Source organism: Anolis carolinensis, chromosome 5 (genome assembly GCF_035594765.1).
Source record: "Anolis carolinensis isolate JA03-04 chromosome 5, rAnoCar3.1.pri, whole genome shotgun sequence".
In the NCBI taxonomy this organism is placed as follows: Eukaryota; Metazoa; Chordata; class Lepidosauria; order Squamata; family Dactyloidae; genus Anolis; species Anolis carolinensis.
Genome location: NC_085845.1, coordinates 14,590,400 through 14,605,853, shown reverse-complemented (window position 1 = coordinate 14,605,853; position 15,454 = coordinate 14,590,400). Strand labels below are relative to the sequence as shown.

General features: G+C 39.0%; 1 protein-coding gene across 1 annotated transcript in view; it reads left to right on the top strand.

Moving 5' to 3' along the window:
- Positions 1–15,454, top strand: part of antxr2 (ANTXR cell adhesion molecule 2) — a 141,621-nt gene that overhangs the window by 67,023 nt on the left and 59,144 nt on the right. The window contains exons 11-14 of the mRNA XM_062981465.1: positions 2,743–2,821; positions 5,138–5,233; positions 9,981–10,028; positions 12,685–12,780. Coding sequence (XP_062837535.1) covers positions 2,743–2,821; positions 5,138–5,233; positions 9,981–10,028; positions 12,685–12,780 — 319 coding nt within the window. The remainder of the gene's footprint in view (positions 1–2,742; positions 2,822–5,137; positions 5,234–9,980; positions 10,029–12,684; positions 12,781–15,454) is intronic.

Genomic DNA, 15,454 nt, shown 5'->3' with positions numbered 1-15,454 from the left:
CTATGGCACTGTCTTCTGCTGCCAGAAAGAATAATGTGATGGCTAAAGTGACCAAAGTGTGGAAATATGTAATCTACTCCTTGTAACTCAAAGTTAAGTTCCAGAGAAAACTTGCTGAATCTCATGTGAAAGCTGGAGAGACTAGGAACGACTGATCTATAATCTTGGCCATGTGTTTGAAGTTTCCCGAGGTTATTTGAAGAAAGAGGAAACACTTTACTATTTACGTTTCTCTGATTCCTGCCTGCTCTTTGCTGAAAACCTCAACCATCTATAATTAGGGTTTTTGGTGTTGCGTGTATGTTGTCAGCATGGTAATTAGTGTGTGTATTGCAAATCCTGACATCCTTCTGTAAAGGGGAGAATGCTTCACAGTTACATATAGTTCATTACTTCCTGGGAGCTCACATTTGGATTAAATAATTTAAAATGATAAAACATCTCTCTGAGATGGATGGCTGTAGCTTGATCAATTCTACCCACTGGCATGAAAAAGCTCCCACGTTGAAATGGGTCTGTCTCATGTCAACTGGCTATTTTTACAAACTTTATAGCTTCCTGCCTGCAATGCTGTTTCAGTGGTTTGGTTTTCTTCTAATTATAGTTGCACCATTTGGCCAATCTGCCATTTATAAACTGTCCCGCACACTCCACTCCCCAGCTCTTATTTGGCTGTGGGCAAAAAGGGATGGGCAAAATAAATCTCTTGCAGATGCTAAGATGTGGCAGCATATCTAAGGCTGTTTTGCATGTGTTGTTGAGTGTGTACCACCATAATGTCCTTGAATGAAGTTGTTTACCGAGTAATTTCCCATTTATGACAATCCTTCGGTGAACCAATTAGTTGGTTTTCCTAGCAAGATTTGTTCAGAGGGGGTTTGATTTTGCCTTCCTTGAAGGCAGAGAAAAAGTTGCTCAGTTAAGGATTCAAACCCTGGTCTCCAGAGTCAGAGTGCAGCTACACTGTAGAATTGATGCAGTTTGACACCACTTTAAATGCCATGACTCAATGCTGTGAAATAATGCTAAGGAGCTCCCGGTGGCACAGTGGTTAAACCCTTGTGCTGGCAGGACTGATGACTTGAAGGTTGGGTTGCTGACTTGAAGGTTGCCGGTTTGACTCCAACCCGGGAGAGTGCGGATGAGCTCCCTCTATCAGCTCCAGCTCCATGCGGGGACATGAGAGAAGCATCCCCAAGAATGGTAAAAATATGAAAACATCCGGGTGTCCCTTGGGCAACGTCCTTGCAGATGGCCAATTCTCTTACACCAGAAGTGACTTGCAGATTCTCAAGTTGCTCCTGACTTAAAAAAAAAATTGCTATGAGATTTGTAGTTTGGTGATGCACCAGCGTTATTTGACAGAGAAGGCTGAAGACCATAGCACTGAGCCATGGCTTTTAAAGTGGTGTCAAAGTGCACTAAAATACTACAGTATAGATCAGGGGTCCCCAAACTAAGGCCCGGGGGCCGGATGCGGCCCATCAAAGCCATTTATCCAGCCCCCATGGCACAAGGGCATAAGGGGGTTGGACTAAATGACCCAAGGGGTCTCTTTTTCTCTTACCACCCCTATTATTATTATTGTTGTTGTTATTATTATTATTATTATTATTATTATTATTATTATTAAGGCTGGGTGGCCCTGTCAAGGGTGCTTTGCTTGTGCTTTTGGTGCAGACGGGGGTTGGACTTAATGGTCCAAGGGGTCTCTTTCAACCCTCTTTATTATTATTAATAATAATAATAATAATAATAATAATAATAATATTAATAATATTAATAATATTGAGGCTGGGTGGCCATCTGTCAGGGGTGCTTTGTTTGTGTTTTCGGTGCACAAAGGCAGAAGGGGATTGGACTCAATGGCCCAAAGGGTCTCTTCCAACCCTCTTTTTATTATTATTGCTGTTACTATTATTAATTATTATCATTATTATTAATTATTGCTTGGTTTAAAAAGTTTGGGGATCCCTGGTATAGATAAACCTAAGATGTCAAAAGAAGAAATTGAGCTTGATGTACTACAGGGTGCTTCAGAAAGATGATTCAAAATCTACAAAATCCTCAAGCTCCACAGCTTGGTAAGGGTTTCATTTATGGGCAACCATGAACCACTCATGAATGAAACCTTTGCCACTTGAAAGGGAGGGACATCGAATGTCAAATGATGACCACAAGATATCTCTTCTAGCTCACAGACCCAATCATTCACAAGATGACAATCCCACAACATAAGAGCTAATAAGCTATTCTGCATTTGTGGAGTTATTTTGTAGATTTGTTTCTGACTCAAAATGGTTAGCAAAACTTGAAAACTCATTAAACTATTTGTAACTTTTTGTGTAATTGTAACATGTTGAGGCCAGCATTTTGAGACACTTTATTTTTTTAAAAATGTGGAGATTTTTCACCATGCAGGAAGTATTTCACTTCAAAATAATCCTCCCACTTGTAGTTCGGTGCAATGCGTTACATAGTACAAGGACAGCACTGTGTTGTTCAGTAGCTGAACAGAGGTTTGAATCTTGCTCTCCATGGACAATGATAGCTACACCTTAACCATTACCACCCACCCCACATTACTTGGCTGCAAGGCCTTCCACTTAAGCTGTTTAGCAAATCAGCAACACCCACAAACTTTGGCTCCCTTGCTGTTTTCCTTGTTTTACTTTAACTGCATCTGGCCAGACCACTGTTACATTTTCTGAATATGATTTTTCCCCTGGTTTCTTTTTTCAGAACACTCGATGTTTTTGTCAGTCTCAACCATGGGCAGTCCCCCATCACCAGCTCCTTAACAATTACTGCAACAGAATGTGTAAGTATATGTTTGACAAGAGCCAAGGAATCTATGTTGTTTTTTTAATGTATAGTCTAGAGGTGGGAATGGCTTGGTATATTTTTGAGTCAGTTCTGGCCCCTGGGCTCTACTTTTATTATTCCGGAACCCTTGCAGCCCCATAGTCTTCCATTTTTTAAAAAAATTGGGTTTTGGTCAGTTTTGGCCTGCCTCACCAGCTACCACCATTTTAGCAAAGCATAGACTAAGATTTTGATCTTCAGATTACAAATTATAAAATGCTGGTAAAAGAAGTCATTAGGGGCATTTGGGGAGAAGAATTTTGTTTGTTTCAGAGGTGTGTATTAATATAATTCAAAGACCTAGCCATGTCAGTCTGGAATATCAGTAAGAAAAGAGTCCTTCCAGACAGGTCCTATATCCCATGATCTGATCCCAGGTTTTATGCTTTAATCTGGATTATATTAGTCTCCATTACCAGATAATCTTGGATAAACAGAAAACCTGGGATCATCTCCTGGGATATAGGGCCTGTCTGGAAGAGCCCTAAGAGAATGAAGTTGGTAGCATTAGCATTTGTAAATTAAGTCTACTTCCTCAAATGCATGGAATGAGATAAGGGACTTCATGAGGCAAGCCTCATGTTATAACTTAGTGTTATAACATGTGTAGCTATTATAACACCGGTGCTATAACATGTGTTGGTGTTATAACACTAGTGCTATAATATGTGTAGCTGTTATAACAGCACCTCACATCTCAGTTTCATGAGGAATCCCCTTGGCTAGTTTATCATGTCTTTTTCTGCTTCTCAGCTAGCATCACGCTATATTCCAACAACTCCCTCCACTATTCATATGGTCATCTACTCACATTGCTTTTTGGCATCATCTTCCCTTCTGTCTTTGTCTCCCAGTGTCTTTTGTTAATATTGTCACCTCATCACCATACCCACAAGTCTTGCATTTCTCTGACTAGTTGCATATGTGGTCTGCTTATAAAGGTCTGTTCAATGGCACTTCACTCCATGCGTCTGAGGAAGTAGGCTTAGGATGGATTTACACTCTAGAATTTTTGACACCACTTTGCCTGGCATAGCTCAGGAATGGTTGTAGTTTCACAAGGAACTGAAGACCTGGTGGTGTCGGCAGGTTTTTGAGTAATTACATTGGAATACCGCCGATTTCTGGGCCTGAATATATTGCACAAGATTTATCTAGCCTAAAATGATATATTTTAATATACAGTAGAGTCTCACTTATCTAACATTCATTTATCCAACGTTCTGGATTATCCAACACATTTTTGTAGTCAATCTTTTCAATACATCGTGATATTTTGGTGCTAAATTCGTAAATACAGTAATTACTACGTAGCATTACTGCATATTGAACTACTTTTTCTGTCAAATTTGTTGTATAACATGATGTTTTGGTGCTTAATTTGTAAAATCATAACCTAATTCGATGTTTATTAGGCTTCTCCTTAATCTCTCCTTATTATCCAACATATTCGCTTATCCAACGTTCTGCCGGCCCATTTATGTTGGATAAGTGAGACTCTACTGTATTGGGTTTATGGTTCCTGTCCCCTTGATCAGGTCGTGTAAGTGTTATTTATTGCTATATAATTGTATTGTTTTACGTGTCTTAATAATATGTTATTATGTTGCTGTGTAATGTATGTGCTGTTTTTATGATTGGAAACCGACCTGAGTCCCATCCAGGAGATAGGGCAGTATATAAATATATTATTATTATTATTATTATTATTATTATTATTATTATTATTATTATTATTAAGGTCTTAGTCTTCTCTGCCAAAGAGTGCTGGTTCCTGACCAAACTACAAATCCCAGGATTCCATAGCATTGAATCATGGAAGTTAAAGTAGGGTTTTTCAGTGTAGATTTTACACTACAAAAGCTTATACTACCAATTTTGTTTTCTTAATTAGATTCTGAGGTGCTACAATATATCTTTACATACAGATCTCCTTCTCTGGACATTTTTAAACAGAGGTTAGATGGCCATCTGTCGGGTGGGCTTTGCATGGCAGGGGGTTGGACTGGATGGCCCTTGTGATCTCTTCCAACTCTATGATTCTAGGTGCATATTGTTAGGTTTTGAATAACATTTTTGCTGAAACATGCTGAATTGCTCTTCTTGTGGTGTAAGAACCTACTCCTACTTTTTGCATGTTATCTCTGCCTCTGGTATGAGATCTATTGTCCAGGGACACATCTGTTTTATGAACATATGTATAGAGAAATTGCTAACATGATTTCTGTGAATGAGAAAGTACTTATGACCTTTTCGTCTCCCTTTCCCCTAGACAAGTGGCATTGCTGCATTGATAGCAATCCTTGTATTGTTACTCTTGCTGGCACTCGGTCTCATGTGGTGGTTCTGGCCCTTGTGTTGCAAAGTGGTGAGTGACATTGACAGCTCTTTTTTATTTTAAAATTTCTAAATGGTGATAATGTGAGTTAAAAGGTTGTCAACATTTGCTGCTCTGGGAACTGGAACTTCTATTTTCCCAAACCCTAGCAAGCTTGGATAATGGTACTGTATTCTGAGAGCTAAAGGCCAAAACTCCTGGACTTCCAAAAGGTTGAGAACCATAATCTAGGTAAAGGTTCTCAATCTTCACTTTCCATATGGGTTTGGATTGCCGTATTTTATTGTATATGTTATGGCAGTATTGTGTGTCATTGTGTAGGCCGCCCCAAGTCCCTATGGGTGATGAAGGCGGGGTACAATAAAGGTATTATTATTATTATTATTATTATTATTATTATTATTATTATTGTTATGACACAGCAAACAAGATAGATATGCTGGATTTCGTATCAAAAAATCACAAGTCGAACACTTCCCAAGTGTCTAGGACTGTGTGATGTATTTTCGGATGATGTGTGCAGATCCCAGTAGGGTGGCCTTTTGCAGTTGGCAGATCGTCATTTTGTCAATGCCTATTGTTTCCAAATGCCAGCTGAGATCTTTTGGCACGGCACACAGTGTGCCCATCACCACCGGGACCACCTGCACTGGTTTCTGCCAGAGTCTTTGAAGATCAATCTTGAGGTCCTGATAGCGGCTGAGTTTTTCCTGTTGTTTTTCGTCAATGTGACTGTCACCTGGGATGGCAACATCAATGATCCATACCTTTTTCTTTTCCACAACTGTAATGTCTGGTGTGTTGTTTTCCAGAACTTGATCAGTCTGGATTCGGAAGTCCCACAGTATCTTTATAATGATGATGATGATGATGATGATGATGATGATGATGATGATGATGATGATGATGTGTGAATCTAAGAATGGATCTGTGATCTCAATGAATGGCATTGTAGACATCTTTGTCAACATTCTGGGCAGAATTAGATTTCCCTTGTTACAAGCCATCTATTGTGTTCTGGATAACATCTGGAGAGTCTCTTCTATATATCTCACCCATTGGGATATCTCAATTTGTGTTCATCTGCATTACACTGTATTTCACTTGGCTGAGACACAGAAGTGGACTTTTATTTTCTGTCCCTGCCTCCTTTCATTGAAATATAATATGTAGCTACCTGATTCCAGAAGTCTACATGCTCAAACACAAGCCTGAGGTCTGTTTTAATCTGGACATGAGCCCTAGATTGTAGGGATGATGGGAACTGTAGACCGTGGATGACAGCATTGTGTTCGGGAAGCCTGCACTTGAGGTGTCTTGATATGCAGATGAATGCAAATCAATATGTCGCGTTGTAAAGGAAAGCTGGTTGAAACAGATTAGAAGTGCCTCAGTTTACTTTCACTAAATTCTTTTGGTGTTGGGCTTAATTATATCATTCTTGTATATGTGTGAGCGTGCAAATTAGTATTTGCAGACCAGCATGCAACATGGAAAAAACTTGCTATAAAGGACTGATATAATAACACAAAGTCTAAATGCAAAGATAAATTTCAAACAACATGAAATCAGTAAAACTGGGATGAAAAAAGGGAGATGTTTGAATATCTCCATTTTTATGACACTGCTCTTCTGGTTTAGGTGGGTTTTTCATTTCTTCATTAAATATCCCCATCTTGCCTTTGTTGCTGTACAGAAGGCAGGCAGCAAGAAGATAATGCAGGGTAATACAACATTTGTGTGCTCTACATCAGGATGTAACCAGTATAGTCTACAGTAAGACCCCTGTTTCTGGAGGGCATATGTTTATTGCCAGACCACAGTTACCTAAAACCATCAATATGACCATGTCATTAAGTTACTTCATTTCTGGTCATAACATATCATAGAGTTGCCTTGGAGAACCTGGAGATTCCCAGAGAAGTCCTTCAACACAACTGTATGGTAACTTCTGAATGAAATGTTCTATAGGTTTACCAGGAGGATCCAGCAAATTCCTAGAGAAACTTTTTTAATAGTGTCAGAAGTGACTTGAGAACATACTGCAAGTTGCTTCTGGTGTGAGAGAATTGGCCATCTACAGAGACATTGCCCAGGAGATGCCCGGATGTGTTAGCCGGGAGGCTTCTGTCAATGTCCTTGCAAGCTAGAGCTGACAGACTGGAGCTCACCCCATCTTGCAGATTTGAACTAGCAACCTTCAGGTCAGCAACCCAACCTTCAGGTCAGCAGTTCAGCCAGCACAAGGGTTTAACCTCTAGAGAAACTGGGCATGGGGAAGTGCAATGACAGATATGAATTCCATGCATGCAGAGTCTTGCTGTCATTCATGTTTATTCAATAGGAAAGCTATTGTCTATTAGGCATGTCTTCTCTTCCCATATCTAATATTTGTACTATGGCCTCAATTCAATTGCTAGTCTTAACTAGACCCTTACATAAATGTTGTTTTATCATTGAGCAATCGATTCAATGGGTCTACTGTAGTTGTGAAAAGTAGGAGATTTCTTTTTGGCCTAAAGATTATTTGTGCAAAGCACGCATTTGTGTAAACACTCAGGAAATGTTATATGAAAGCCTTCATGCTTTTAGTTCATTCTCACTGAAATGTGAAACAAACAAGCTTGCATTGCATTTGATTTGGTGAGGAAGCCACTTGTTACCCTATATTTGCAAAGCAGAAACAAATAAAATTAGCTATAGACGAGGTTGGGAAAGTTACTTTTGGATAAAATCTTCCAGCCACTCTTATGGGACTTGTAGCCCAAAAGGGAACTTTTCCAAGATTTACTTTGAACAACAATAACAACATTAAAGTTAAAAGGGTAATATTGCCCCTCACCATTCAGCCATCCTTTCTGGCAGCAACCATTTGGCATCTAGTATGTCAAATGAATTGGGCATGCTGTTTAATTGTTGGCAGGAGCCAGTTGGTGGATTTTTTTTTTACTTGATCTGCAGTCCATACACACCACCAGGTTGTTGGTTTTTCATTTCTCTACTCTCTCTCTCTTTTTTAAAAGAGTTCGCTGTTGACAGTTCTTTCGCTCTTCCCCAAACGTTTGAACATGTGACGGCATCAAGCTGGCTGTAGGCTCTGGTGCTGACATTTCTTAATGCCCACCTCGTTCAAACATTTGATAAGTGTTAATGAGCAGATCAAAGGGACTGTTGCCTGAAGCAACTTGTTTTTGTGTTTTTTTAGAAATTAAATTCAAGATACATACATATATATATATATATATGAAAAATGAAGGAGGAAAAAAAATCGGCTGTCTTCCAAAATCAAAGCCCAGGTTGCTGCTTTTTTTTTTTTTAAAGAAATTTTGACAAGCAGCCCATTGCTGAAATGAGGATAATGAAGCCAGACTAAATAAAATTGGAGAAAACTCAAAGTCTGCATATGGTAAACAAAATGGAGATTTAGTCTCCTGAGCTCTTGGGACAGTATTTAAGAAATCTGAATTAAACAGAAATGCTGGCTGCCTTGCAATATTATGTCTTTTAACATCTGCAAGTTTTCAGGCTGCTAAAGTTGCAGATACTCTCTTTCTCTCTGAACTTGCTGACTGAAAGACTGGCGGTTCAAATCCAGGGAGCAGGGTGAGCTCGTGCTATTAGCCCCAGCTTCTGCCAACCTAGCAATTCAAAAACATGCAAATGTGAGTAGATCAATAGATCCCTCTCCGGCGGGAAGGTAGCTCTCCATGCAGTCATGCCAGCCACATGACCTTGGTTGGAGACATCTATGGAGACATCTATCTCTTCAGCTTAGAAATGGAGATGAGCACCACCCACCAGAGTCAGACATAAGTACACTTAATGTCAAGGGAAAATCTTTACCTTTACCTTTACACACACATATGGCTTTTCTCTGTTGGTGCTACTAAAATTAGCATTGAAAGTATCTTAGAATAAATGAAATAACGTATTATTATTGGGAAGATTTTTATTTCTATCATGCCTGATTGGGTGTAATATACATCCAGTATTGCCACATTGTTGAATGGGAAGAAAAAAAATGACTACAGTTGATATACATAGTTTCAGATTGAGTTAGAAGATATCAAAATAGTGAAAATCATTATACAAAACAAAGAAGGCAGTTATGAAATCAGAAGACAAAGAACTGGAAGGGCAGCTATGAAGAAACTGGATAAGATAGTCATGTATAAGAATACACCACTGAATACAAAGTCAGGATTGTTTGTATCATTTCTGATATCAAGATAGGTAAAGATAAAGGTTTTCCTCTGACATTAAGTCTAGTCGCTTCGGACTTTGGGGTTTGATGCTCATCTCCATTTCCAAGCCAGAGAGCCGATGTTGTCCTCAGACACCTCCAAGATCATGTGGCCGGTATGACTGCATGGAGCACCGTTACCTTCCTGCCGGAGCGGTACCTATTGATATACTCATATTTACATATTTTCAAACTGCTAAATTGGCAGAAGCTGGGGCTAACAGTGGGTGCTCACCCCACTCCCCAGATTCCAAAAGTCAAATAAATATGTCATAGAGCAAATAACGTCTGAGCTTTTTCTAGATGTCAAGAGGACTACACTGAGTTTATTGTACTTTGGACACATCACGAGACACTTTCTTGTCAAGGATGAGAGAATTTCTGAGTATCCTTTATATCCCTATGTAACTGGTTGATGCTTTCAGGAAAACAAGCTTGTAGGAGGAAATCTGTACTACCATTGATGTTGTGTTTTGTGACTCTGAAAAATCTTGACTGTCAGTTCCTTACCCCTGATCTGTTTTTCCTCAACAGGTTATTAAAGATCCTCCTCCACCACCCCCACCAGCAGCTCCAGTAGAGGTTTGTTCATCTTTTCAAATTGTAGAAGATATTACATAAGGCCCATTCACACTTCAGAATTGTAGTGCTATCACTCCAATTTGACTTCTGTGGTGGTGTCCTATGGAATTGGCAATTTAGGGAGGGGCATTTGGATCTCTATGCCAGAGAGCTCTAGTGCTTCACCATACTACTAGTACCAGTATTTTGTAGGATGGATCCATAATTATCAAAGTGGAATAATAATGCTATAATTATATGGACACATCTCTTCATATTATATTCAGCGACTCAGAGATGCAGATAGGTTAGGAGCAAAATTATCTACCTTGATGTCACTAGTGTCATACCATTTTCCTGCTACATCCAGTTGTGAAGTTTGGGTGAAAGATTGAAAAATGATGGCAATGTCCAATTATTTGTTTTTACTGGAGCAACATATAATTCAGTTCAGGGATGCCATTATTCATGTCAATTCCACATTGACTAGAATAATGAGACTACTACTAGTAGTTACTAGTTACATACATCTGGAGTAGGTACAGCTGGGGAAGTCTGCTTTACTGTATTGGGGTTTTTATCTGGGACTTTGGTATATACAGAATAGTTTTCCTTTACCCAAGGAAGACCATTATGGATTAGTTCAATTCTCATTTGCCAAAGGGAATGATAGAAGTAGTTGACTTCTAGAGGTCTGATATTATTTGGGTTCTCTCGGAAATTTGTATAAACATGTACCTTGGGTATGCAAACACATGGCAATAAATACAGCAAAAATTGATAGCTGGGAGTGGGTACAACATTGCTGCATCCTCTATATGGCATTATCTATTAGACAGTTTGTTTTTTCAGAACTGTGCAAGTAAAGTGGCTGTGTTGATCAGACAGGAATTGAATTGTAATAGACACTTCAAAACACATTCCTCAGCAAATTGATTTTCCTTGCACATAACCAAAAAGCTGGCTTTATGTGTTTGGTGGATGAAGGTGACAGTAGGAAGGGATGGGAAATTACTTTCTAATTCAAAGAATATCTTATTCTCTCTCTCCCAACTATCTCTCCAGAAGCAGAGATTTAAACATGGAACCATCTGATCATATCAAATATATTTCACATCAATTTTCTTTAAGTGGTTTTAAAATAATAATAATAATAATAAACAACTTGTTTTGAAATGGCACGGGTTACTCATGTACAGACAGTGTTCTTTTTGGTGCCCTGAAACTGAAAGGACCATTTATTTATTTATTTATTTATTTATTTACAGTATTTATATTCCGCCCTTCTCACCCCGAAGGGGACTCAGGGCAGATCACATTATGTACATATAGGGCAAACATTCAATGCCCATAAACACATTGAGACAGAGACAACAGACAGACAGACGCAGAGGCAATTTAACCTTCTCCTGAGGGGATGTTCGATTCTGGCCACAGGGGGGAGCAGCTGCTTCATCATCCACTCTGATGGCACTTCCTGACTTCCTCATTCTAACGTTTTACATTAGTTAAATTTGCCTCCCCACTTTTATAAGTGGTACCTTATTTCCTACTTGATAGATGCAACTATCTTTCGGGTTGCTAGGTCAGCAATGAGCAGGGGCTATATTTTATTTTTAATTGATGGGTGCTCACCCTGGCCACGGGCTGGCCTCGAACTCATGACCTTATGGTCAGAGTGATTTATTGCAGCAGCTGTTTACCAGCCTGTGCCACAGCCCGGCCCCATGATAGCCTTCTTCAAACTGGCATGTTCCAGATGTGTTCGACTGTAGCACTCATTGGCTGCATTGTAGTATAGCATCCTTCTCCCCTCAATAGACAAATCCCACATTAACACTATCAAGCTCTAGGAGGACTTGATTTGCTGCTTACTGGTGGGGAGGTGAAAAAGCACTTCTAATCATAAAGTAGCAGCTGCACTCAACTCTTTAAGAAAGGGGGAGAAACAAGTATGTTCTCTGATACAACATACAGTCATCCTTCCACATGTTTTGTTTTGACTTGTGGATTTGGTTAAAATGATCTCTCTGGGACAGGCATGGGAAAACTTTGGCCCTCCAGGTGTTTTGGACTTCAACTCCCACAATTCCTAACAGCCGGTAGGCTGTTAGGAATTGTGAGAGTTGAAGACCAAAACACCTGGAGGGCCGAAGTTTGCCCATGCCTGCTCTAGGATTATCTAGGTTCTTCAGTGTGACTCCATGGGCAACTTTCTCTAGTCCTGCTGGAGGACCTAGGAATTCACACCACTAAGAATCTCAAAGTCTTGCAATATGATTCTTTGTTCAGCTTCTGGTGGAAATTGATCATAGTCATGCTGGAAGATTTGGAAATTCCCATAGAGTTGTTTTCCCAGGAAAAGAGTAGCAATTTCCTTTTTCATGTTTTTTTTTAACTTTCATAGTGGTCCTGTGCTCCTAACACTAGCAGGTGTGTAGGGCTGACTATAGTCTCTTCTTCCATGGTAATGAAAACAATGCTCAGTTTCCATAATTTTACAGCATGTGTAAAAACAGTGTCCTATGTTTTGTTCCATAATCTCCCTTTTAAGAAATAAAAGTCAGTTACAAGTAACTTAGTTCTTGATATCTAATGTGTGAGTTGTTTTATTCTCTTTTTTAAAATGCACTGCAACCAATAAACAAACCTGAACCTGTGTTGGATTTTTGCCCAGGAAGAAGAAGAAGATTCTTTGCCTAATAAGAAGTGGCCAACAGTGGATGCTTCTTATTATGGTGGACGAGGAGTTGGAGGAATTAAGAGGATGGAGGTGAGTATTGTCAAGTCCCCTACAACTGCTTCAGTATGAAGTTTAATGCCAGAACTTAATAACTTTTTCTGAAAAGCAGTTTTCCCAAGCTCGTTGTAAACTATGAAAGTAATGTCTTGGCTTCATATTAACATATGGCACTACATCAGTGCAATATTGCGTATTAAGAGAATAAGCCACCATAACTGGAATGTTGCTCAATTTATGCAATAGATAGGAACATGCTTTTGGGTTTGATCATAATACTGAATTCTGCAAATCATTTCAAACCATGTTTCTGTACACAATTATGTGTAACCTCATTTTTGGCACCACAGAAAGTCATGGAAGTGCAGATGTTATGGCCTGACTAGCAGTAAAACTGTCTTGTCTTTGTGAAGGATTATAAAGTCACCCGCTGTTATTCTCCTTTCAACGAGAGACATAAAACCTCTTCTCTGTCCTACTCTGATGACGAGATTTCTCTTGTGAAAAAGTGCACAGTTTGCATAAGGACTAGATAAGCCCAAGAGAGGCTGTGGGACAAAATTATAGCCTCAATTTACTTTGGCCTCAATTCAGTTCCCAGTAGAATAAACCCATGAAATATTGTTTCAATTTTATGTAAATTCTGTTGGTTAAGTGGATTTGTTGTAGTTGGGACTACTGGTAGAATCCAGACATTAATAATAGAGTAGAGCCATTGTAATCTCTGAAACTTCACATAGTGCATTTTCAGTTAGTCCCAACTAGAGTAGATTGACTAAATTAGTTATTGAATATGGGATCTGGGTCCATGCCATTGAAAGCATAAATATGTTTCATTATACATATTATGATTTTATTAGTAGACGGGTAGGACACAAAAATATTATTTTCTTAATTGTTGGTGCTTACCACCACAAATGAACTATTACTTTTATGTCCTACCTGTTGATTTAATAGGCACATTTAACTGGCCATGACTGGAAACAGATGCATGGACTTTGGTGAGTTCCATCATCTGTTTTCTTGGGATTCAAAGTTTTATAGTTGAACAATAGTAGTTGAGGTCCATGTTCACTTTCTGTATTTTTGCCCTCAAATCAGAGAAACCTTTCAACTGTAAGTGACCTTAGGTTGCAATTTCTGGGAGTTTGAGTGGTTTGTGTTGATGTTTTAAACTGTTCTGTGATAGTATGTTAAGATGATCTATGTTTTCAGCTAATCTTTTACTCCTGAAGACAGACAGACATTTTGGGTGATCCTATTCAGGGTATTCATATTTTTTTGAGTGTGTGCAGGACTTTGAGAAATCTGGTCAAAATCAAGGGCGTTTGCTGTTGTTGTGTGCTTTTGTGTCATTTTCAACTTACAATAACCCCAAGGAATTGAATCTTTGTCCCCAGAGTCTAAGTTCAATGCTCAAACCCCTAACCCTAGCTCTCAAAACCAAGACTGCATGTGCAAAATGGGGTTGGAACCACATATAGCTTATGACTGTCATTCCTTCACCCTTGATATGTATGTTCAAAAATGAATTATAGACTTGCTTTAACATCACAGAGGTCAATTCTCATTCAATTTGATAAGAACTTGATCAATAGCTTCAATGCTAATATGGCTTTTATTTCAATAAATTTCAGTACCGATTCCTAAAATTACTAGGATGACCTACTTCACTGTGATTTCAGCCTTCTGTGATTTTTTTCTTTTCTATCTATAGAACAGTTGCAGACACTTCCCCATAGAATAGAGACAAACTGATTTAATCAGTTCTATTTCATCAGACCTCTGGGGAAAAAACAGAAGTTTGGTTCAACAACTGAAAGAGAGAGGAGGACAAGGCTTTTAATTACATTTTTAAAATGTCCTGTTGGGAAAAATTATAGTTTAACATGAATATTCTCATTGTGACTCAGCCAAATATTCTTACAAGGCGGACATTTATAGTGAATGTTTTGCTTCTTTTGCAGCTGGTGTAGTGTTGGGGTTAAAAGCATGTCCTGGATAAGAGTTCCTTGTTGAAATATAATGGTCATAAGCCATGGTCTCTCAGTTTCTGCCTTCCCTTATTTGTATGTGCAAATGGGGAGGGGTGACCCATGACCACAGATGACCTTGTTATGCACCCATTGCTATAAAATGTGGCCACAAAATGGCCAATCTCACTCCTCATGGAGGCATTTTGCTCCATTTATGCCTATGTATTTTCCTTTCCTATGGAATTCATGTGGTTGCCATAGCTGGCAATTCGAAAGCACACAAACACACACACACATTCTGCGTGAGGTCTGCAGAAATCTTTTTTTCTAGTTAATGAATATTCTATTTCTTCTTGGTTAAGAATATGGCCCTCCTGGACAAAAACATATATCCATAAATAAAAAGGCAAAGGGAAAAGAAGTTGGGTTAATTGAGTAATCATACCTTCTAAAGATAGCAACCAGCCACTTCAGATAAAATAAAGTTCACAGAAGAATCTCTGTAGAGAAAATCCTTTGTCCCAGAACTGGATGAAGCCCTAGGGACTTCGGAAGTCATTGACCTTTGATGTAGATAGAACTGTGGGATTTTTTTTAAGGGTGGCACAACCTCAAACCTGTTGCATGAAAAGGTAAAGGTAAAGGTAAAGGTTTTCCCCTGACGTTAAGTCCAGTCATGACCAATTCTGAGGGTTGGTGCTCATCTCCATTTCTAAGCCAAAGAGCCGGTG